At 40.5% G+C, this 23,711-nt stretch overlaps 1 protein-coding gene across 2 annotated transcripts in view; it reads right to left on the bottom strand.

Annotated features, from left to right (window-relative positions):
* CDKAL1 (CDKAL1 threonylcarbamoyladenosine tRNA methylthiotransferase) overlaps positions 1-23,711 on the bottom strand; it is an 871,738-nt gene that overhangs the window by 304,689 nt on the left and 543,338 nt on the right. For both annotated transcript variants that reach the window (XM_073678844.1, XM_073678842.1), the window contains exon 11: positions 19,763-19,908. In XM_073678844.1, coding sequence (XP_073534945.1) covers positions 19,763-19,908 — 146 coding nt within the window. The remainder of the gene's footprint in view (positions 1-19,762; positions 19,909-23,711) is intronic.

Genomic DNA, 23,711 nt, shown 5'->3' with positions numbered 1-23,711 from the left:
ATGCGCTCCCAGGTGAGCGGGCAAGAGTCTCTGAGATAGCTGGTGGTCACAGCACGTGACAACGGAGCCTCCGGGCTGGCAAGCAGGCAGATAACGGAGAAGCGCTCCCAGGTGAGCGGGCAAGCTGGTCCATAGACAGACTGACCGGAGTAGTAAGGCAGACCGTCGGACCTCAGGCAAGCAGGCAGGTAGCTGATATGCGCTCCCAGGTGAGCGGGCAGGCTGGTCCTTTAGACAGACTGACAGGAGTAGTAAGGCAGACCGTCGGACCTCAGACTGGCAGACAGGTAACAAGTATTCAGGCAGGAATCAGGCAGGTAACTGGCAGGTAACTAGCAGGAAACTGGCAGGTAACTGGCAACGGGACCTGAGGGCTGAAGCACAGGTGAGACACAGGTGCAAACAACATTGCTCGGGCACCTCCATTTTGGAGGAGGTGCCTTATATATGATGAAGTCCTCCGGCCATTGGCCGGGGACTCTTTAGGGCGGCGCGCGCGGCCCCTTTAAGAGGAGGGGAGCGCGCGCGCCCTAAGCACAGGGGCCGGGAAGGAGCGCGCGCTGAGAGCAGAGCAGGAGGAGGACGCCGGGACGGAGCGCGCGCTGACAGCAGAGCGGGGGGAAGATGCCGGGCACGGAGCAGAGCGGTGAGGGGAGCAGCGTCCCTGCCTAGCAGAGGGCAGGGACGCCGGCACTACAGCTCATACTTTCCACTGATGAGGGGCAACATCCCAAAACACTGCGTCTGTAAATTGAGATTCTAGTTTGGCTTTTCTCCTAAGTCACTGCAAGGCTCGTTAAAGAGTCGATATGGACTTTTAGGAATGCTGCTTCCAATAGGTGGCACTAGAGTTCTAGTCCTTTTCCTCTCTGAAGAGACAATTTGCATATTTAATTTCCCAGAGGAGCATGCATGGCTTATAAGTCTCCTTACTTTGACATGCCAGGCTTGGCTTCTCACTCTCTAAAAGAAGAAACTTTAACCCTTAGGCCCCAGTCAAGAGTCTCATCTAGCCAAATCAGATCTCATACTTTGTCACTGATGAGGTGCAACACCCCGAAACACCGTGTCTGCAAACTGAGATTGTGGTTTGTCTTTTATCCTAAATCATATTGCACGACTCAATAAAGAGTTGCCATTGACTTTTATGATTGTTGCTTCCAACATGTGGCAGTAGAGTTCTAGTCCTCTTCCTCTCTGAAAAGACAATTTGCACATTGCGATCAAATTATTTAGGGGAAAAAGTTTTTTTTTTATGTTTAGTAGGTAGAGCATTGTTTATTTCTAACAAATACCATTAATTTAACTACCACTAATTCAATTAAACTATGCTTGGAGTTGGGAGATAAAAAAATCTTGCTTTAAAAAAATTTAGTGCAAATTACATTACAATAAAAAAAATACATAACACATGGAACATCACCAATACTTTCTATGGGTGAAAAAAAACGCTGCAAAAATGCTGAAAAAATTGACATGCTGCAGATTTAAAAAACATCAGTTTTCCAATTCAGTCAGGAAAAAAAACAAGAACAAATGTGTGCATAAGATTTCTGAAATCTCATAGCTTTTGCTGGTATTGTAAAACACAGCTTTTAATTTGCATAAAAATGCAGCAAAAATGCAACGTGTGAACATAGTCTTACCTTACATGGCAAGTTCGTTCCTTCTTTACTGAAAAATCAGCATTTGAATTTATGTGCAATTGGTGCTGTAGATCTGAAGCCTCTGTCACTCCAGCTCTATACCCTGCCCAGTGCTGCATCATTCTGCTTGACTGACGGCTAGTTTGCCTGAAGTCACACAGCATAGAGGCTGTCAGTGAAACAGGAGGAAGCAACGCTGGACAGGGAATAGAGCTGGAGTGACAGAGGCTTCAGATGTATCAGAGCCATTTGCATATAGATTCAAATGCTGTTTTCTTAGAAATGGAGGAACGGACCGGCCATGTAACAGTATTTGCTGGACTTCTCTTTGAAAGAGCTACATGTAACTATAAATATAAATAGTTTTGGGAGTGAAACTCCTGCTGGCATATTACCTTTAAAGAGTAACCATCATTTCATTTTTATTTCATAAATCAACAGTACACATGAAAATAAGGAACATTTTAATAAATGTTAGCAGAGAAATCTTTTTTCTCCTCCAGGACTGATCTTTCATTTTCAAAATTCAATTCACAAGTAAAATTTGTATTCATTGAAGGCGTTTTGTTACATTACTGAGATAAGATATGGGGGTTGTTACTGACAAGATTAGAGGAAAGAGGAGAAGGGAGGAGTTAGAGGTGGAGATCGCCTTTGCTTCTCAATCCCCTCCCCCACCCGATGTACATAAAGTATTGATGGACTTTGAATGGACTTTGGATGTATTTGCAAGAGCTACCTGCAAAAATAAATAAGTGGGGGGCGGGTGGGATACTGACATTTCCCTTTAAGCTTATCCCAGAAAACTGGGTCTCCCTGCCACTTAGTGTACAGAGAGCTTCAACACAGTCACATTTTACTGAGTAATTTTTGAAGGAGATCCTTGAACAGCTGGTGGGCAAAAATAACACTGTGAAGAAAAAACTGAAGGAGTCTCAGTGTACTTAAAGACGCACTCTCATCAAAGTTTTTATCCTCTTAACATATTGCAATCATCATATTATACAGCACTGTGTAATGTAAAGCGGCAGTGTTCACACCGTGCAGTAACTGAGGCAGTCCAAGCAAGTCCAACATAAACAGCTTTATTCAGCAACTCACGGGTAACAGAAAAGTCCTCCGGTTCGCAGCCGGGTTAACATCAGTCCATAAATAACGGTTGCCGGGGGCAACAGCTGCGCCGGGCCGCTCAGTGCCTGACAGGTGCAGAGCCTTCCCAGGCGTGGGTTCAGCTATACACAGTCCTGCTGAGCTAACCTGCTGTGCTCTTAGCAGGTTCCAACATAGAACCACACTAATCCTTAGTGCAGGGTTTTTAAAGGACCTGTGGCAAGAGCCACTGGAAAACCAGGGTTGGAGGGAGGAGGCCGCCCCACTGCCTTCCTGTAACCTCCTCCAAGAAATGAAGGCCCTTTCGGGTTTTACTTAATCTGCCTTAGCCAGATAGCCTGACCAGGTCAATGCTCACCTTCATTCCTGCATTGCAGCCGCAGGTGAGTTTCTGACTGCAATGCACTCCAATGGATTTAATTGTACACATTCTGGGGGATATACACTGCTCAAAAAAATAAAGGGAACACTCAAATAACACATCCTAGATGTGAATGAATGAAATATTCTCATTGAATACTTTGTTCTGTACAAAGTTGAATGTGCTGACAACAAAATTACACAAAAATCATCAATGGAAATCAAATTTATTAACCAATGGAGGCCTGGATTTGGAGTCACCCCCAAAATTAAAGTGGAAAAACATACTACAGGCTGATCCAACTTTGATGTAATGTCCTTAAAACAAGTCAAAATGAGGCTCAGTATTGTGTGTGGCCTCCACGTGCCTGTATGACCTCCCTACAATGCCTGGGCATGCTCCTGATGAGGTTGCAAATGATCTCCTGTGGGATCTCCTCCCAGACCTGGACTAAAGCATCCACCAACTCCTTGACAGCCTTTGGTGCAACGTGATGTTGGTGGATGGAGCGAGACATGATGTCCCAAATGTGCTCAATCTGATTCAGGTCTGGAGAACGGGCGGGCCAGTCCATAGCTTCAATGCCTTCATCTTGCAGGAACTGCTGACACACTCCAGCCACATGAGGTCTGGCATTGTACTGCATTAGGAGGAACCCAGGGCCAACCGCACCAGCATATGGTCTCACAAGGGGTATGAGGATCTCACCTCGGTACCTAATGTCATTCAGGCTACCTCTGGTGAGCACATGGAGGGCTGTGCGGTCCTCCAAAGAAATGCCACCCCACACCATTAGTGACCCACAGCCAAGCCGATCATGTTGAAGGATGTTGCAGGCAGTTGCTCTCCACGGCGTCTCCAGACTCTGTCACGTCTGTCACATGTGCTCAGTGTGAACCTGCTTTCATCTGTGAAGAGCACAGGACGCCAGTGGCGACTTTGCCAATCCTGGTGTTCTGCAGCAAATGCAAAGCGCCTTGCACGGTGTTGGGCTGTGAGCACAACCCCCATCTGTGGACGTCGGGCCCTCATACCACCCTCATGGAGTCAGTTTCTAACCGTTTGTGCAGACACATGCACATTTGTGGCCTGCTGGAGGTCATTTTGCAGGGCTCTGGCAGTGCTCCTCCTGTTCCTCCTTGCACAAAGGAGGAGGTAGAGGTCCTGCTGCTGGGCTGTTGCCCTCCTACGGCCCCCTCCACGTCTCCTGGTGTACTGACCTGTCTCCTGGTAGAGCTTCCAGCCTCTGGACACTACCACTGACAGACACAGCAAACCTTCTTGCCTCAGCTCGCAATGATGTGCCATCCTGGATGAGCTGCACTACCTGACCAACTTCTGTGGGTTGTAGAGTCCGTCTCATGCTACCACGAGTGTGAAAGCACAACCAACATTCAAAAGTGACCAAAACATCAGCCAGAAAGCATTGGTACTGAGATGTGGTCTGTGGTCCCCACCTGCAGAACCACTCCTTTATTGAGGGTGTCTTGATAATTGCCAATAATTTCCTTCTATTGTCTATTCCGTTTGCACAACAGCATGTGAAATTGATTGTCAATCAGTGTTTCTTCCTAAGTGGACAGTTTGATTTCACAGAAGCTTGATGTACTTGGAGTTATATTCTGTTGTTTAAGTGTTCCCTTTATTTTTTTGAGCAGTGTATAACGTCCCTCATATACGATCCCGGTCACTGCCTCACAGTACTTACAATTGCAACAGTTGCCTTTCTACCCAACTAAATATTCTCTTTTCTCTGCCCTATGTAGAAACAGGAAGTCTCTTTTCCCTGCAGTTATCATTCTCCTCTTCAACTCCTGACCCATCTGTTCTGCCCCGCCCAGTAACTTTTGCAGCAACTCAGGTGTCATGCAGGGAAAATTGACCTCCTGTTTCTGCATAGAGCTTAGAAAGATTCAGCTAGTCAGTTTTTAATTACGTGATGTCATAGAACTAATGGAAAACAGAAGAATTAGATGTGTAGAAAGGCAAAATGAGCAGTTGTAAGTACACAGTGCTTTATAATATGAGGATTGGAATATATTAAGAGGACAAAAATTTTGATGGGAGTGCATCTTTAAGAGGGTAGACCACTTTATTTTGTTAATGTAGCTTTCCTCGTACACACTGACAAGCCCTTCTGTCCATACAACGGCTGCTGATGGAGGAACATGTGACCAGACCTGTCCGTCAGCCTCCTTAAAATGTAAAACACCTGTCATGGGAAACCGGTTTTTTAACCGAGGTGGCTGATGGACTCAATTGGTCACTTGACCCTCCACCATCAACCATTGCATAGACAGAAATACTGGTCAGTGTATGAAAAAATCTGCACTTAAGAGAGATAGTGACCAATCCATTTAGCTACCGCCATATAGCCCCTTCATTCTATGAATGAATGAGGCTTTTAACGGTCTGATTCCATCCGTCAGAATGTGATGGCAAATCTAAGGGATATGCCATTAGTTTCTATCCATCAATCCAAACCTATAGTTAAAGTATTGGACTAGTGGTGATTAAAGAATGGCAGGCAAGATGTTCAGAGACTCTAGATATGTACTAAATAAAGCAATTGATTCCTTACTGAGACCCCATAAGAGTCGCTAGGTCTTAATCTGTGGTCATGATTTACGTTCTGTTTCCTGTTGTGGGTCTTTATATATAGATTATTATAGATCATTAAATGTAAAGCTAAAATATTAGCTTTCGAAACTATATATATATATATATATATATATATATATATATATATATATATATATATATATATATATATATATATATATATATATATATAGGGAGAGTTATACGGGATTCTGGAATTTCACTATGTTCCTAAAATTTCATTCATGATTTCTGTTCCTCAATGGCTTCACTTCTACTCAAAAACCACAAAAATCTCATGTTTTATAAGGAACAGTTATATGGTCCATTTCACACAGAAGACCACTGTCTGCCAAATAACTGAACTAAAAATGGTACTCGGTAACCAATCAAACACAGGGAGAACATAAAAACTCCTTGCAGATGTTGCCCTTGATGGGATTTGTACTCAGGAAAGTCAACATTGTATGGAGCTTCTATGTTGGAACCAAGTTACTGCACTATAACAATTTCTGATCTATCACAAAGCCTTGAAAAAGTTTCCATACCCTGTGAATTTTTCCATGTTACAGCCACAAATTTTATTTGGATTTTATGTGATATACTAACACAAAGTAGCAAGTATTTGTGAGGTGTAAAGGAAATGATGCATGTTTTTTTAAATATTTTAAAAATATAAATCTGAAAACTGTGACGTGCATTTGTATTCAGCCCCCCCCCGAGACAATACTTTGTAGGACCACCTTTCACTATAATAACTGCTCCAAATCTTTTGATATATGTCTCTACCAGATTTGCACATTTAGAGACTGAGATGCGCCCATTCTTCTTTGCAAACTAGCTCTTGGAGATTGGATAGTGAGCGTCTGTGAACAGCAATTTTCAAGTCTTGCCAGAGATTCTCAATGGGATTTACGTCTGTACTGTGACTGGACCATTCACACACATAAATACGATTTGATTTAAACCATTCCACTGTAGCACTGGCAGTATGATTATGGGTCATTGTCCTGCTGAAAGGTGAACCTATCCCAGTCTCAAGTGTTTTGCAACCTTAGCTCCTTCTATGTTCCCATCAACTCTGACCAGCTTTCCTGTCCTTGCTGAAGAAAAGCATCCCCACAGTATGACGTTGACACCACCATGTTTGACGGTGGGGATGGTATTTTTAAGATGATGTGTAGTGTATTAGTTTTCTACCAGTGCTCCGTGAAAAAATGTGGGAAAGTTCACAGGGTATGGATACTATTTCAAGGCACCGTATATCCCAAATTACAGGACTTTGAGAAGTATTGACAATGATAAATGTAAACAACACTCTAGTTTTCTATAAATGAAACTCTACAGTTGTAGTCACTCTTGACACTGCATACAACAAATGACTGCATTACAAACACGACTAATATGCAAGGTGAAAATCTAGAGAACGCAATATAACAAAAACATCCTCCTACTAATGAGCCTTAACAAATACACATACATTATCAAGGCTAAGCAGTGTAGAAAATAATAACCCTTCCAGCAGTTTAAACCCAGGCATTAATTTCTCTGTCATATACAGTATTGTATTATCTCATTTAGCGTCTCGTAAAGCTTCTGCGTTCAAGGCAGGAATTATAAAAACAGGGAAGAAAAACTGTAAAAATTATGTCCTTGGCATAAGTTAAAGCCTTTCTGAATGGCAGACCACCATTTTATAGACCATAAGCCAGTACTGTATGAACTAGTGCTAAGTACTTTCAATAAATTCTTGCATTCACCTCTTGAAGTTTCATTTCAGCTCTCTGACACATTATTTCATACAGCTCTGTTATTCCCAATGCTTTTACTTTAAGCTAAAGGCAAAAAAGCAATAAAAAATGTTTTTTTAAAAAAGAAACTGTTCTATGATCCTTTCTCCTAGTATACAAATGTATACTGAGGATTAACAGACTAAAAGTACCACAAAACGGTTAAAAAGTGCATTTTACAGGCATATAGGACATTTGTGATTGTGTAAATTCTCATTTGACTAGATGTTAAAATAATTATATTGTTAATCAATATCTTAAAGGGAACCTGTCACGCTGTACATGTGATGTGTCTGATGTGTGAACAGCTTTGTATAGAGGAGAAGCTGAGCAGAAAGATATATAGGTTTGTTAGAAAAGATCTAACTGCTATTTAGTCAAGTGGGCGGTCCTACTAGTGACTGACAGCTATCTATGCATGCACAGTTATACAGGGAAGACTGTCAATCACTGAATAGGACCGCCCACTGGACTTCTATACATACAAACAACAGGGATTTCAATGAATAAAATACAAGGTTTACTGAAACTTTTCCCACAAAAATCTGATCAGCATCTCCTGCTCTATAATATCTTGCGGTGCAGATAAGATAGTATTTCCTTCACCAACTTGCGATTTTCCATTTTTGCGCTTTTATTTTTTGCTCCCCTTCTTCCCAGAGCCATAACTTTTTTATTTTTCCATCAATGTAGCCATATGACGACTTGTTTTTGCAGACTGAGTTGTACTTTTGAATGACAACATTGATTTAACCACATAGTGCACTGGAAAATAGGGAAAAAAATCAAAGTGCGGTGAAATCGCAAAAAAAAGTGAAATTCTACAACTGTTTTTGCCTTTGTTATTTTTACCATGTTCACTATTTGCTAAAACTGACCTGCCATTATGATTCTCCAAGTCAGTATGAGTACGTAGATACCAAACATGTATAGGTTCTTTTTCATTTAAGTGGTGAAAAAAAAATCCAAAATTTGAGACCGGTAGAGTCTACATTTTTTCGGGATCTGGGGCTGGGTGAGGGCTTATTTTTTGCACCCTGAGCTTAAAGTTTTTATTGATACCATTTTGGGATAGATACAATGTTTTGATCGCCTGCTATTGCAATGTTACGGTGGACAAAGAAACATAATTCTGGTGTTTCGATTTTTTTTCTCGTTACGCCATTTACCGATCTCATTCATTTACTTTATATTTTGACAGATCGGATATTTCTGAACGCAGCGATACCAAATATCTGTATTTTTTTTTCTACTTGTTTTATTCTGAATGGGGCAAAAGGGGGTGATCTGAACTAGTAATAAAAAAAAAAAAAAAAAATTAAACATTTTTTTTTTTACTGGCTTCAATAGTCCCCTTAGAAGACTTGAAGCTGCGATCATCCGATTGCCCGTGCTACACAACAGGGCTGCAGCCATGCTATGTGTAGCATGATCTCCTATGAACACAGGCGTATTCTACAGACCCCCGAATGCCATGACAACCTGTCGACGCCCTGCGTTCACATGACGGGCGCCAATGGGCGTGTCTTGTGACGCACTACCGTCTAGCGCGTGTTAAATGCCGCAGTCAGAGATTGATAGCTGCATTTAACTTGTTAACAGCCGCGGGTGGTTCTCGGATCCACCTGTGACTGTTAGAGGCACATGACTGATTAGGTCAGCTGTTATGTGCAGGGAAAGATCAGCGCCAGAGCCCGCATGAAATGCAGGAAGACCTCCTTGAATGTACCTATACGCCCAATGTCATTAAGGGGTTAAGTGCATTTCTAAACTTATGCTGTGTGTTTTATGCAAGATTGGCTTGAAAAAAAATCAGGAAAAAGGTACCATATATTGTAGGTCTTTTCAAACTAATTTTATTGGGATAGATAATGCAAACTATTTTTTTAAAGGTAGTTCTCTTCTCCTTCACAATAGAGGAAACCGTCACTAGGGAGCTATTGGCATACATACCAAGTGGAATTAGTAACCACAACCTGGGAGAAATGGGGTAGAAACCCTGGGATAGAAGAGATTCATGCAACAATAATTAAAAAAGTAACAATTTTATTAATAATGTGTGTATGTGTATATATATATATATATATATATATATATATATATATATATATATAAGGGGTTGGACAAAATAATGGAAACACCTTGAAACATCAACAAAAGTTTGTTTAATATGGTGCAGGTCCACCTTTTGCGGCGATTACAGCCTCAATTCTCCGAGGTATGGATTCATACAAGGTGTGAATTGTTTCCCAAGGAATTTTAGCCCATTCTTCAGTTAATACACCCTCCTTTGAGCAACGATGGCGGCGGAAAACGACGTCTAACTTGAATCTCTAAAATCGACCATAAATGCTCAATAATGTTGAGGTCTGGGGATTGTGGGGACCAGATGAGATGCTCAACTTCATTAGAATGTTCCTCGTGCCATGCTTTAACGATTCAAGCTGTATGAATTGGTGCATTATCATCCTGAAAGATGGCGTTCCCCTCCGGGAACAGTGCTTGAACCATAGGATGCACTTGGTCGGCCATAATGCCTAAATAATCTCGGCTGTTAATTCTTCCATGAAGGGATATCATTGGACCGGCGGATCTCCACGAAATAGCACCCCAGAACATCACAGAACCTCTGCCATGTTTTACGGTTGGGAGAAGGCAGTCTGGATGGAAGTTTTTTTTCGGCAGTCTCCAAAAGTACACTCGGCCGGAGGTCGGAAAAAGGGTAAACGATGATTCTTCAGAGAATATCACATGTTTCCACTGCTCAAGGGACCAATTCTGTAGGTTTCTACACCACTCTAAATGCTTGGAAACATTTGTCATTGAGAGCAGCGGTTTTCTAATTGCAGCTCTTCCGTGGAATCCAGATTTGTGCAGCTCCCGACGAACAGTTTTCGTGGAAACTGGGTTCTGTAGGTGTTCATTGAGCTCAGCAGTGATTTTCGGAGCCGTGGTCTTGCGATCCTCTCTCACAATTCGCTTTAGAGTTCGACGGTCTCGCTGAGTCAACTTCGACTTTCGGCCGGACCTGTGCTTTGCTGCGGACGTTTTTCCTTCTCTTTCAAACGCAGTCATTACTTTGGAGACAGTACCTCTTGACACGCCAAGCATTCGGGCACTTTCGGTTACACTAGCGCCTGCCATACGAGCACCAACAATTTGTCCTCTTTGAAAATCCGAGAGGTCTGCCATTGGTATCAGGTTCTCATCAATGTTCTTACAATTCTGCCAAACAAACAGTTAATTTACATACACATATCACATAACACAAATAATCAACTACAAAACATTACCATATGTCACGGTTTGCATGTTTATAACATGTTCGAAGATTATGATGCCAAAACGTTAGGTGTTTCCATTATTTTGTCCAACCCCTATATATATATATATATATATATATATATATATATATATATATATATATATATATATATATCTTGACAGGTAAAGCCACAAGAACAGGACACAGAAAATGCCTGGAGAGTCAACAATATCCTGAGAGGGTCCACAACATAAGGTAGCCTAGGGTATGAAGCTATAAAGTGCAAGTGCTTAGCAATAACACTGGTATACAGTGATTTTGGCACCAACGATGTCTGAATGGTTTTATATTAAGTTTATGGTGGGCATTAAGAATATGACTTTGCTTTTGCAAGATTGGCTCTAGTTTCTGAGATATTTAATAGCTAATTAATAAATTACAGTAGAATTCAGGCTTCAAAATTCACTTTTATAGCAAAATAAGCCTACAAACTGCAATAGAAAATAATTATATAGGATATTCCATTACCTTAGTCACTGTTAAAGAGTCAAAAGACAGACCAAAAGCTATTGCATTTGTTATCAAACATGTTACATTGGGGGAATGCATTATTTTCATGGATGAATTCTCTTAAAAACTAGAACCAATTTAGCAAAAGTAATAGGATTTTTGAATTCAGAACCCTCAAAATACCCTAAATCCATTCAAAAAACCTTGGCACCTGAAAATTTTTTTTTTTGCAGACTTGTGTAATCAAGGATATAGGTACCGCTGCACTTAGGACTAAGTGAGATCCCCCGGTTCTACAACACCTCACAGCAGCGTAGTCATGATTAAATTATGAATAGGCAATGTTACCTTTTGGAAAACAGATGCGCTGCCTATGAAGTGTCTTGCATTGCATGACAATTTTTGAGACTATTGTGATTCATACCAACAACAATGTCTAGAATTTTCCTATCCAACCCATTAGTGTAGAGGGAAGCTGCACTCCTCGTTCCTAACCAGGTTTCTCTATTTGTCTTTGAGACCCAAGATGCAGGAACAGATCTGTCTACAATTCAGTTTCTTCATTGCTCGTCTTTCTTTCCAATACTTTTTGATTATTGTTGTGGTGCTGCATTTCGTATTCTGTTTCTGGCCAGGTAATCAGACAATCTCGGCAGGAGATTCCTGAACAATGCAGAATAAATGCCAGGTTGTCTTAGTCCTGGAGTAGGCAGCAACACAGCAACAAAGTATCAATCTACCATGAAAATAATTGGTGATAAAAATGTTAACATACTGGAATATATAATATCCTTGATCCTGGAAAGTTACCCTAACAGCATTAGATAATACAGATGGTTTTATTTGTCAAATGTAAGGCAAGCAAAGATGGTGGTCTTATTTTGGTGGTCTAGCTTCTGCATTGCTGCTCTTTCAGTAAGCTCATAATTGATTGGTCTTATGGAGTGACTGAGTCACCTTAGGTGAAGTTAGAAAAAAATAAAGTTATTTCTGGAGGCTAATCTTTCTGAAGAAAAAATTAAAGGCACACTCCAGGCAAAATGATACGAATCATAGAATGTTAGTGTTGGAAGGGACCTCCAGGGTCATAATGTCCAACCCATGCTAAATGCAGGATTCACTAAACCATCTCAGACAGATACCTGACCAGCCTTTGTTTGAAGACTTCCATTGAAGGAGAACTCACCAGGTCTCGTGGCAGCCTGTTCCACTCATTGATCACTCTCACTGTCACTGTTTTTTTCTAATATCTAATCTGTATCTTCTCCTATTCAGTTTCATCCCATTGCGTCTTGTGTTTCCATTGGCAAATGAGAATAAAGCTGATCCCTCTACAGTGTGACAGCCCTTCAGATATTTGCAGACAGCTAGTAAGGCTCTTCTCAGTCTTCTTTTTTGCAAGCTAAACATTCCCAAATCCTCTAACCGTTTCTCATAGGACATCGTTTGCAGAGCGATGACCAGTTGTGTGATGCCTACTGCAAGGGCCTAAGGCGGATGAGCAAGACAAATGGAATAAAAAAAAGTCATGGAGAAACCCTGTGTCATGCAAGTGAATGAGGCCAAACTGCATTATCCAATACAGTCCTTGGACAATGTGGTGCAATTTTTCTGCAGACAGATCCTACGTTATATCTATTGCTGCAAATAACACTTAGAGAAGACCGGTCATCCAGTCAAAAGTGAACAGTTTTGCACTTAATTTATTCCTGCTTCCCCCACAACCATCCAGAGTAATTTTGTTCTTAAATCCATCATAAAGTTCTTCCAGATATATGGGCTATTTTTAGTGATAATATTCATGGTCTTTACCAAGAGGGCAGTTTGTCTTTAGGCGGCTCTGCATAATTACTCTGTGAGCCACACCGCTCTGGTAAAGAACGTAAAAAAACACTAAATATAAAGACCCATATGGAACCGTACGGAAAACTTAAAAAAAAAAAAACAGAACACTTATAGGTGCACAGGAATAAAATAGAAACAAAAACTGTCCACTTTTGACCTAGTGACAGGTCTTCTTTAAAAGGGATACGTCACTGTTATGTGCTCACGGTACTTGCTGTTACAAGATGGTTTCTATATTTTAGCAGCTTGTGGCACTTACTCTATAAGACATTTTTTGTCTGGATGTATGTTAATTATTCATCATATTTATCATTTTACATTATGATTTAAGCGTTCTTTATGTTCCTTTGGTTTACTAATTATGTGCATGTCTCAATTCCCATAGATAATATTAGCCAAATGTGTTCAGCTCAGAGGCTGCATAATTCATCAGTGTCCACAATCTTCTTACATCATAGGGTTTTTTGCAGATATTTACACATTGGATATCTTTATAAGGATTAGCTCACAGCCTGGCACCACTACATGTAAACACGTGGATAAGTAACCGACAGGCGGGAGATAAATGGGAAGCAGGTACATTGACAGATTATGTGCAGCAGGAAACACAGGGTATCATTTATATAATGGCTGATAAGTGAGGAGGAGCAGAACGATAATTCACCAGGGGTGAAGCCTCTAATAACTTAGAAGAACCCCACCCTATGCCTTTAAGTGATGAGGTGTCAGGTGAAATCTAATATTTGTGCTCTGCCATTATACATATGAGACAGACAATAAAGCATACCAGAATCTGTCACCATAACACAGCCGCAGTTTACTGCTAAATATTATGCCGTATTCAGTGTGCTAAATAAGCTCAGGTCTCATAATGGACGGCTACTTCCGACTGGGCGGGTATTAGGATGTCTATGTATATACAACAAATGATCCGTACACCCAGCCTACAACTAGCTAACCTTCAGAGCTTATTTTAGAAAACGTCATGGCTCTGGATTCTGGCTGCGACTTCTCGCAGTATCACATGCTAATCACAAACGTTAGGATCGTTTCATATGATGGTAATATAGCCACCTTTTAATCTCTATATTGCGACTGCAACATTTGGACTGCCCGCAATCCTACTAATCTATACTCCTACTAAAGAGGTTAATGGTAACTGCTCATGGCATCTTCTTCAGGTAGATTCTGCTTTGAATCCGCTTGAAAAAACACTAAAAAACAATCATGTGCACGGCAATGTTATAACGACTTGCTATTCATATGTTCAGTCTAACGGCTTCAGGCTTCGAAGGCTGTGAAGCGGCTAAAATAAGTGACCCAACCATTGTTCAGACGGCTTCTAATTTTTTTATGTTAAATTAAAAAATAAATAAAGATGTAGGCAGCAAAAATGACTTAAAAGTCAACAAAAAACACACTTCAGGAAAAACACCACCGGCATCTTCTGCTTCACAAACTATGCAGGTATGCCGGCATCTAAAAGACGCTGAGCGCACGTAACCTACAGGTGACTTCCGGATTTGAAAAAGTACATTTAATTCCATCTGGGACCAATATTCATGAAATTTACTAATATGGTGTGTGTCAGATGCACCATTCCTCAGATCTCTAAACCAGTCACAGGACGGCACCTAAGCAGTTTGCTCCAAGCAGAAGGGCAGTTGTATATTCTGATCTCCAGATTCCCCTATATACATGCTCACTAGGCTCAGTGGACTATGCATTTGTTCTTAGGAGCAAGGGAGTAAACCGCCAACACCTCTAGTGGTGGCTTACCTTCCTTAAGAAGATAAAAATTGGGCATGTTAATAAAAGCTACAATTTTTAAACCTTTTTCCTCGTCATCTGCCATTGAAAGGAGTCAGAACATCTCTTCGCACAATTGGAGAATTGTCCAGTCCCACCGGACACTTAACTAAAGTGTAAAGCCATCTTTACTCTGCTAATGTATCACAATACTAAAAGATTATTCTCTCCAAATAATGATCATTACACAAGGCAAAATAAAATTATCCAGGTTAATGTATAATGTAGAGATGTCTGTAGATTGCATATAATGTATCATCAGACTTTGTTTAAACAGATTAGAAAACCAGTATGCAATTTTACCTTGAAGGGGTATTCTCAAGTTGTGTCATGAGCAGCTCACAGTTCTGCAGTCTACTTACTCCTTGGTTGCTGTGGGGGCGAGTACTTCTCCTTGAGTGAAAGTTCTGGTCAGTTTCTTTATGCTACTATGATTGTTCTTGAGTGCACATTGTTATCACTATATTTGGGCATAGAGATAACAGGACATTTGAACAAGCACACTTAGAAAAGAGAGAGCCATGGTTAGGGGAACTGCTATGGAAACTGCCAATGCTGGGGGCTAGGCGATTGTGATTATACAGGACTGATGAAAGCACCTTGGTCAGGAACTGAGAGGGAAAGGGTGAGATGCGAACTGCTATATAGAAATCAGTGGTCTGGACAGAGCTGACTGGGATCTTAGGAGTTAACTCTTCTCCTGGAATGTAACTACAGCGCACAGTAGGCCAGGCTCTGGTGGTTGAGCTCCTTGAAAACAAGCACTATACTATGTAAGATAAGTAGGAGAATGACAGCAGATAGAAAAAGAGTCAACTATAACCTTGCTTATTGTCATGCTGTCTAAATATACCAACTTAATAATGTGAGAATACTCTATAAATGTAAAATAGAGGTTATAAACATTCAGTTTTAAGAGATCCCTCTGCTGGCACAGTGCGACTTCAATCTTCCATATTTCAAGTGAAAATGTTGAAAATCTACTTGTGATAATATTGACAGCAAATAATTGTTAGAAGAGGATAGCTTCTCATACAAGGTGTGATTCTCTTCTAATTAGTCAAAGGGTTCATTCTCCTTCAAGGATTTTTGAAATGGGGGCAGCGCGGTGGCTCAGTGGTTAGCACTGCAGCCTTGTAGCGCTGGGGTCCTGGGTTCAAATCCCACCAAGGACAACATCTACAAGGAGTTTGTATGTTCTCCTTGTGTTTGCGTGGGTTTCCTCCAATTTCTCCGGTTTCCTCCCACACTCCAAAGACATACTGATAGGGAATGTAGAGCCACAAATGGGGACAGTGCCGATAATGTCTGTAAATTGTCTGAATTGTAAAGCGCTGCGGAATATGTTGGCACTATATAAATAAGAAGATTATTTATTAGTAAATATGCACATTAAGGTCTTGGCTGAAAAATTCAGATTGAGGGACACATTTTTTATGATTTTAAAACCGATGTTGCCTATTTAACCCAAATCAATGTGTTCTTTAAGCATTTAAACAGAAGCCACAGCAAAACTCTTATCTATAGTGAGGTTGGGTGACACAAGGTGAGGTTTTAATAAAAAAGACAGGATAGGACAGCCCCGACTAGATACACCTTGTGGGATGGCTTTTACACTTTTTTGATCAAAATAGTGTTAACTAAGTACCCTATGTTATTTTGCATGTACTATTACTATTTACAGTGGCATGTAAAAGTTTGGACACCCATGGTCAAAATTACTGTTATTGTGAACAGTTAAGCAAGTTGAAGATGAAATGATATCTCAAAGGCCTAAAGTTAAATAGGACACATTTTCTTTGTATTTTAGGCAGAAAAAAAATTGACATTATTTACATTTAAAAAATTATGAAAATGAAAATGGGCCAATACAAAAGTTTGGGCACCCTGTATGGTTAGTACCTAGTAGCACCCCCTTTTGAAAGTATCACAGCTTGTAAACGCTTTTTGTAGCCAGACAAGAGTCTATCAACTCCTGTTTGAGGGATTTTCATCCATTCTTCCTTGGTAAATTCTTCCAGTTCTGTGAGATTCCTGGGTCGTCTTGCATGCACGGGTATTTTGAGGCCTAGCCACAGATTTTCAATAATATTCAGATCAGGGGGACTATGAGAGCCACTCTAAAACCTACAGCTTACGCCTTCTGAGGTAGTCTATTGTAGATTTTGAAGTGTGTTTAAGATCATTATCCATTTGTAGAAGCCATCCTCTTTTCAACTTCAGCTTTTTACAGATGGTGTTATGTTGGCATTGAGAATTTGTTGAAATTTCATTGAATCCACTCTTCCCTCTACCCGTGAAATGCTCCCCATGCCACTGACTGCAACACAACCCCAAAGCTTGATTGATCCACCCCCATGCTTAATGGTAGGCGGGATGTTATTTTCCTGAAATTCTGTGCCCTTTTTTCTCCACACATAACTTTGATCATTGTGGCCAAAGAGTTCTATTTTAACCACATGACTTGTTTCCAAAATGCATCAGGCTTGTTTAGATGTTCTTTTGCATACTTCTGAAGCTACATTTTATGGTGAGGATGCAGGAGAGGTTTTCTTCTAATGACTCTTCCAAGAAGGCCATATTTGTGTCTCTGAACAACAGAACAATGTACCAAAACTCCAGAGTCTGCTAAATCTTTATGAAGGTCTTTTACAGTTAAGCAGGGATTCTGATTTGCCTCACTAGCAATTCTACGAGCAGCTCTCACTGAAATTTTGCTTGGTCTTCCAGACCTTATCTTGAACCTCACTGTTCCTGTTAACTGCCATTTCTTAATTACATTTCAAACTGAGGAAAGGGCAACTTGAAAACGCTTTGCTATCTTCTTATAGCCTTCTGCTGCTTTGTGAACCTGATATGATGATAGTGAACAAGCCGTAACCATAACAGGCTAATTAAGGTCTGAAACCTTGGTCTAAGTTTTCTGAGCACACAAATCTCCAAAGGTGTCCAAACTTTTGCATTGGTCCATTTTCCTTTTTGTATTTTTTAAAATGAAAAAATAAATTACATTTTTTTTGCCTAAAATACAAAGGAAATGTGTCATCTTAACTTTAGCCCTTTTATAGATCATTTCATCTTCATCTTGCTTAACTGTTCACAATAACAGTAATTTTGCCCAGGGGTGCGCAAACATGTACATGCCACTGTACTTACTACAGAGATTATGCTCATTTTGTTTTTATCTTGGGTTTTGTCTGTGAAATGGTCACAGTGTGAACATGCTCAAACACATTGCACATATAATAACTTGAGCTCTGTCTCATTTCTTGCTTTTCCTGTAGTTTCTTGTACCTTGTACAATCAGGGGCATGGCCCCCCTTTTTGAGCTAGGCATTTCATCTATATAGCTTCCCATGGGCATGTGTCTGAACAGTCGGGCTCCTGTCCTGCTCAGCCCTTATCTATACTGAGGTCGGCTGACACAAGGTGAGATTTTAATACTGTAGACCAGATAGGACTGTCCCGATTGGGTACACCTTGTCACAGTGGCATGCCTTTTATGCTTTTTTTGATCAAAATAGTGTTAACTAAGTATGTATTATAAGTATTATATTAAGTATTATTTTTTCTTTAAATCAATGAAGTTCTTCTGATTATTATTCATTATTTGATTATTATTGCTTTTAACAATTGTATGTTTTTTAAGACATTAAGAATAACTAATGTATTAGGGAGATTATAATACTAATAGGTGAGGAGATGGGTGTGGGAGCTAAACAGTGGGATGTCATTTCCATTGATTGATTAGTTTAGAGAATTGGGAGGAGGTGTATAAGAAGGCAAGGAGGGATTATAGCAATCTATCCTGATGAAGGGGCAACCCAAAATGCGTGGATAGATGTTTTTACTTTTGTAATGGTTAAATAAATTTTTATCACTCACTGTGAGTCAGCTATGTCCCCTCAAGGAGTTAGTGCTGTATTGCTGTGGTTTGTATATCCACAGTCCATTCTTGCTTTGTCGGCTGGCGCTCCTGTTTTTTGTTACAGTTTGTGTTTGACCACACGGGGTTCAGAGCGAGGACAACCGGCTTATTGTAGCAGCAGGCTGACTAAAAAGTTCCTTTGGATTTATGTAAGGGGCAGGGTTGCCACTCACAGAGTGTAAGTTTTTTTCCTTTTTACTCACATCACTTTTTTTACGTGTGTGTCCAGAGTCCATTCGGAAGTGCTTCAATAAAGAACATTTTCTGTATTCTATCCCTTTTATTTACTTAATAACTTACTACAGGGGATATGTTCATTCTTTTTTTATTACATTTAAACTTAATACCTAAAATTAATACACAAGGATACATTCGGGTTCACTAAAAGCGGTGCATAATAGAGAAAATGGTTTCACTCCACTGCGTAACTGTGCAGAGACATGCTCAGCGGTGACATGCATGAACAAGTGCTGCGGATGTGATACCAGCTGATAGACTGCACGGAGACACGACACTGCATAAAGTGACGTGTCTCGTACATGACACTATCTGTACCTCTATAGTACTGAGAAGCGCTGTGCTTTGTGTCACCAGAGCCATAAGTAGGCTTTTTTTTTTTCTTTTTTTTTAACTCTTTCAATGCTGCCACTTTGGAGGATGAGCTCACAGCCTATACCTGTACCTGAGACATAATCTCCTGAGCAGTAAAATGTATATCTGCCAGGGATGAAAGTCGTTCAGTAGAATGTGAAAAGACGCATGAATGCTTTGTTCCAAGGAATTTAAGAACCTTGAAGATTCATTTCATTTTTTTTCTGCAGTGATAGGAATAAGTTACCCTTCAGATGTCGTGGAAGAAAGCGCTGCTAATCTCGCTCAGCACACGAGTAAACATACCTCGCTTTCAAGAAATCCACAACTCTTTTGAAGTCAGCTACGCAGTATTCTCTCTTCATGTCCATAAGCACACTGTCTGAGGCAGACTGCACTGGGATGTGAAGAAAAGCATACACCCGGGGATGGTTTAAGATTTTTGCCATTTCCTAAAACAAAGTGAAAAAATAAATGGTATTTGTTAGATGTCACACTTTACATTGTAATTGTACTGCATGTTGGTAAAAATCAGCTGTTCTCAACAGTTCTGGGAGCCCTCGACAGGAGCACCTACAGGAACTGGTAGAGTTCATTTAGGAAAACTGATATGAAGGAATGGCAGAACAGAATATTTAATAAAAGAATTTAAGTATTTTTATTTTTTTTTATTATTATTATTCCGCGTGAATATGATTTTGCATTAACACAAAAACCTGTGACCTTTACGAGACAACCCGTCAGCTCTCCAGATCTGTCTGCTGTGGTAAATACCTGTATTCTCCACAGAATAACTATTCTGAAGCAAATTTTCTTAGAACGCTCTGTTAGCGGCTCCTCAGTTATTCTTCCTGGAAAAGTACGAGAGTGTGTTTGGACATTACACTGACAGATGGGTGTCACAATTCTCTTTGTCAATTTATGTATATGGTTCCAGGAGTAATAACAGAGAAATGGCGCCATGCAGAAAAAAACACAACCCCTTGTTAGATGCTCAGTTAGGCTTTAGAAAGAGGTTACCCACTCAGGACTCTCCTCTTTGAGCCAGAAAAGAAAGGTAGAACTTGTATTACAAAGATAGCTATTCTCTACAATGGTTTCGGTGTAATACAGATACCTGTCTGGCAGTGGCTTCTCCCAGTAAAGTCATCTATTGGTCCAGAAACAAATAGATTGCAACAATATTATTGGAACCCTGTTTGCCTGTGAGGTGGAAGCTGAGAGGAACCTGCAGATGTGTCAGGTATAATCACACACAGCTCTGCAGTGAGAGCGGCCGTTACACATCACGCTGGTAACCGTTACACATCACGCTGGTAACCGTTACACATCACGCTGGTAACCGTTACACATCACACTGGTAACTCCCCCTTCATGTACAATAATCTCTGGAGGCAGAGTTATCTTCCAGACAGCATCCTCCTCAGAGCCTGGAAGAGGTCATTTATTTAAAAAGTGATAAAAGATGATTTATCCACAACAAGGCATCTGATATGAGGCATACAGGTAGGACTTTATTCAGCAGTCTATAACCTGGATGCTTATATTAATAGTTTAGATAGGTCAAATATGGTGACAGATTCCCTTTAAACTTTGTGAATGAAAAACATTATTATACATCATATGATGTATTTACAAATATTTCCAGGAGTTTTTTTGCCTGCTTCCCAATCCCTTTTCTCTATGTAAGCTGAGCTGGCCATATATATTAGATGTCTGTTGGCCGAATGATGTATTAGCCAATCAAGAAAAACGGCCGTCTCAGCTGACTCTCCCATATAGGAGCGCTCGTATGGCCTAGTGCTCCTGTGAGCTCTATGAGAAAGCAGCGGGCTGACACATCGGAAGGGTTATCTCTAAGGGTTATCACATGCACACGTTGAGTATTTCTTGAGTTTTTCACCTCAGTATTTTTAAGTCAAAACCAGGAGTGGTACAATCAGATTAAAAGTATAATAGAAACAGGTCACCACTTCCGTATTTATCACCCACTCCTGATTTTGGTGCAAAAATACTGTGGTAAAAAACTCACCAAATACTCGATGTATGCACGTGGCCTTAGAGAACAATGCAATTGGCAGATTCAAATCAGACATGCGTGATCGACATCTCCCCTGACCATCATTTGGCCGGCGCCCCCACACACATTAGACCATTGGCCGACCTCGCAGCTATCAATATTGTTAATTTAATATTAGTTTAAAGTGTCTCTGTATTCTATGTAGCCAATGTATGAATGACAGCCTCCCCAAAGAAGCAAACAAATCAAACTCTAGGGCCCTGATTCATCAAAGCTTTTACACCTTATAAGTGGTGACAGAGCCTTTAGAAGTCGCAATACTTCATCACAACTTGGAGTTGTGCCAACATTTTGCAACTTTTGGAGTCTTCAGAACAGTTTTTCCCAGCTGCGCCAGATGGAGAGTGGGACGTCACAGCTCATCTAATTTATCACAACCTATGGCGCTCCGTACGCCGGAAATCTCATTCTAGTTCCTGATGCTTGCCACTCGTCAGTAGCTCAAGATTCATGGCCTCCTCATCAAGACCAGTGTGAAAATCGCCGCTCTTGATGAATCAGGGCATGTGACTTTTTACAATGCCATATGCCTACAAGTATCTGTGGACTAGTAATCGCATAAATTTAAACAATTTATATAAATGACAACTTGTGGTAAATTGAGGACAAGCATTACACTGAACAAAAAAAAATATATAGCTATTTACACATATAAATACAATTATGATGGTGGACAGATTACTAATATCACCCAATCATCCAGAATGTAATACTGTTTGAGAATTAGTAAAAAGCTTTAGCCTCCTTCTCCACGGTGTCACCTTGACTAATCTTTTAGTGTCCCGAATATATCTGTAGCCTGGTGCCTCCTATCTAATGCACAGAACAAACAGTAAAGGTGGCATTACCATACTGAAAAATTGCTTAGAGAATTGATATGCAATATGCACATAGACGTGACCTAGTAAGATCAGGACACCATGGGCTCAATCTTCTGAAAGCCTGATTTATGGATATTCAAATAGGAAGTGGAAATGCTTTGTCTGTGGGTTGGTCCAGTTCTGGCTCATCATGGAATTTGCAGGATTACATCAATATGTGATAAGAGTAGTAACTACTTTTTAGTTTTCATCAGTGAATATTGCTGGGAAAGTCCCGGAATAATAAACTCCAATAAAGTTCAAGCACAGAGTTAGTGTGAGTGCAGTATTTCCTGAGGGCAGTGTGGACAGCTTCTAAATGAAAAGTCTCATGTTATAGGAAACGTGACAGTCAGACTGCAATGTGCCATCAGCCTGAACCTTCCTGTGTCCTCTGCTAACCTGCTTAACACATTACGTCCCTTTATCCAGGAGGAAAGTTAAGTGTCTAAACTGGAGAAAGACATTTTCTTAGGTGCACAGGAGTCAGCCATTGTGCAGTCTAAAATCCCAAAGTCAAAAAGTGAACAATCCTACCTAATGTAAAACTGGAATTATAACCAGGAGTAAGAATAAACTGACATCTGGGGCAGTCATATCAATGGTGCAGCCGCACTGGAGCCAAAAAGGTAAAGGGGTCCACTAACACCTCCAAAGCAGCAAGAAGCTTCAGTCATAGACACAACTAATGGACTGCAAAGGGCCAATATACTGTTCTTGAACAGTGACCCCTTTCTGCCTGCGTCCACCATTAACTGGCATGTATACACTCGAGCCAGGCAGAGGCAGCTCACCCATCACAGCCTTGTGACATGGGAACAGGGATGCTGGGAGCTCTGTGATGGGAAGAGATGCTAGAGGAAGCACGATCTGCAAGGACCATTAGTGGGGATCAAAAGATGGGCTGAGAAGACGCGACACTGCAGGGGCTGACTATCAAGCCCAAGGGGATCATGAGTGTCTCACCTGACTAATCAAGTTCCTTTACATATGCTGAGCAGCAGCATCTACGGTAAGTACATTTTACAAAAATATATGTATACTTGTATTAAAAAGAGGTCAACCACTTTCTCTGGTTATTGCTGTGTTCCTCACAAACTGACCAGCACTTCTGTGCATATATATATACAGTGCAGACCAAAAGTTTGGACACACCTTCTCATTTAAAGATTTTTCTGTATTTTCATGACTTTGAAAATTGTACATTCACACTGAAGGCATCAAAACTATGAATTAACACATGTGGAATTATATACTTAACAAAAAAGTGTGAAACAACTGAAAATATGTCTTATATTCTAGGTTCTTCATAGTA

The sequence above is a fragment of the Phyllobates terribilis genome, unplaced genomic scaffold (genome assembly GCF_046119375.1).
Source record: "Phyllobates terribilis strain yellow unplaced genomic scaffold, ASM4611937v1 Scaffold_4__5_contigs__length_816908805, whole genome shotgun sequence".
Lineage (NCBI taxonomy): Eukaryota > Metazoa > Chordata > Amphibia > Anura > Dendrobatidae > Phyllobates > Phyllobates terribilis.
This window is presented reverse-complemented; position numbering and strand designations above follow the sequence as displayed.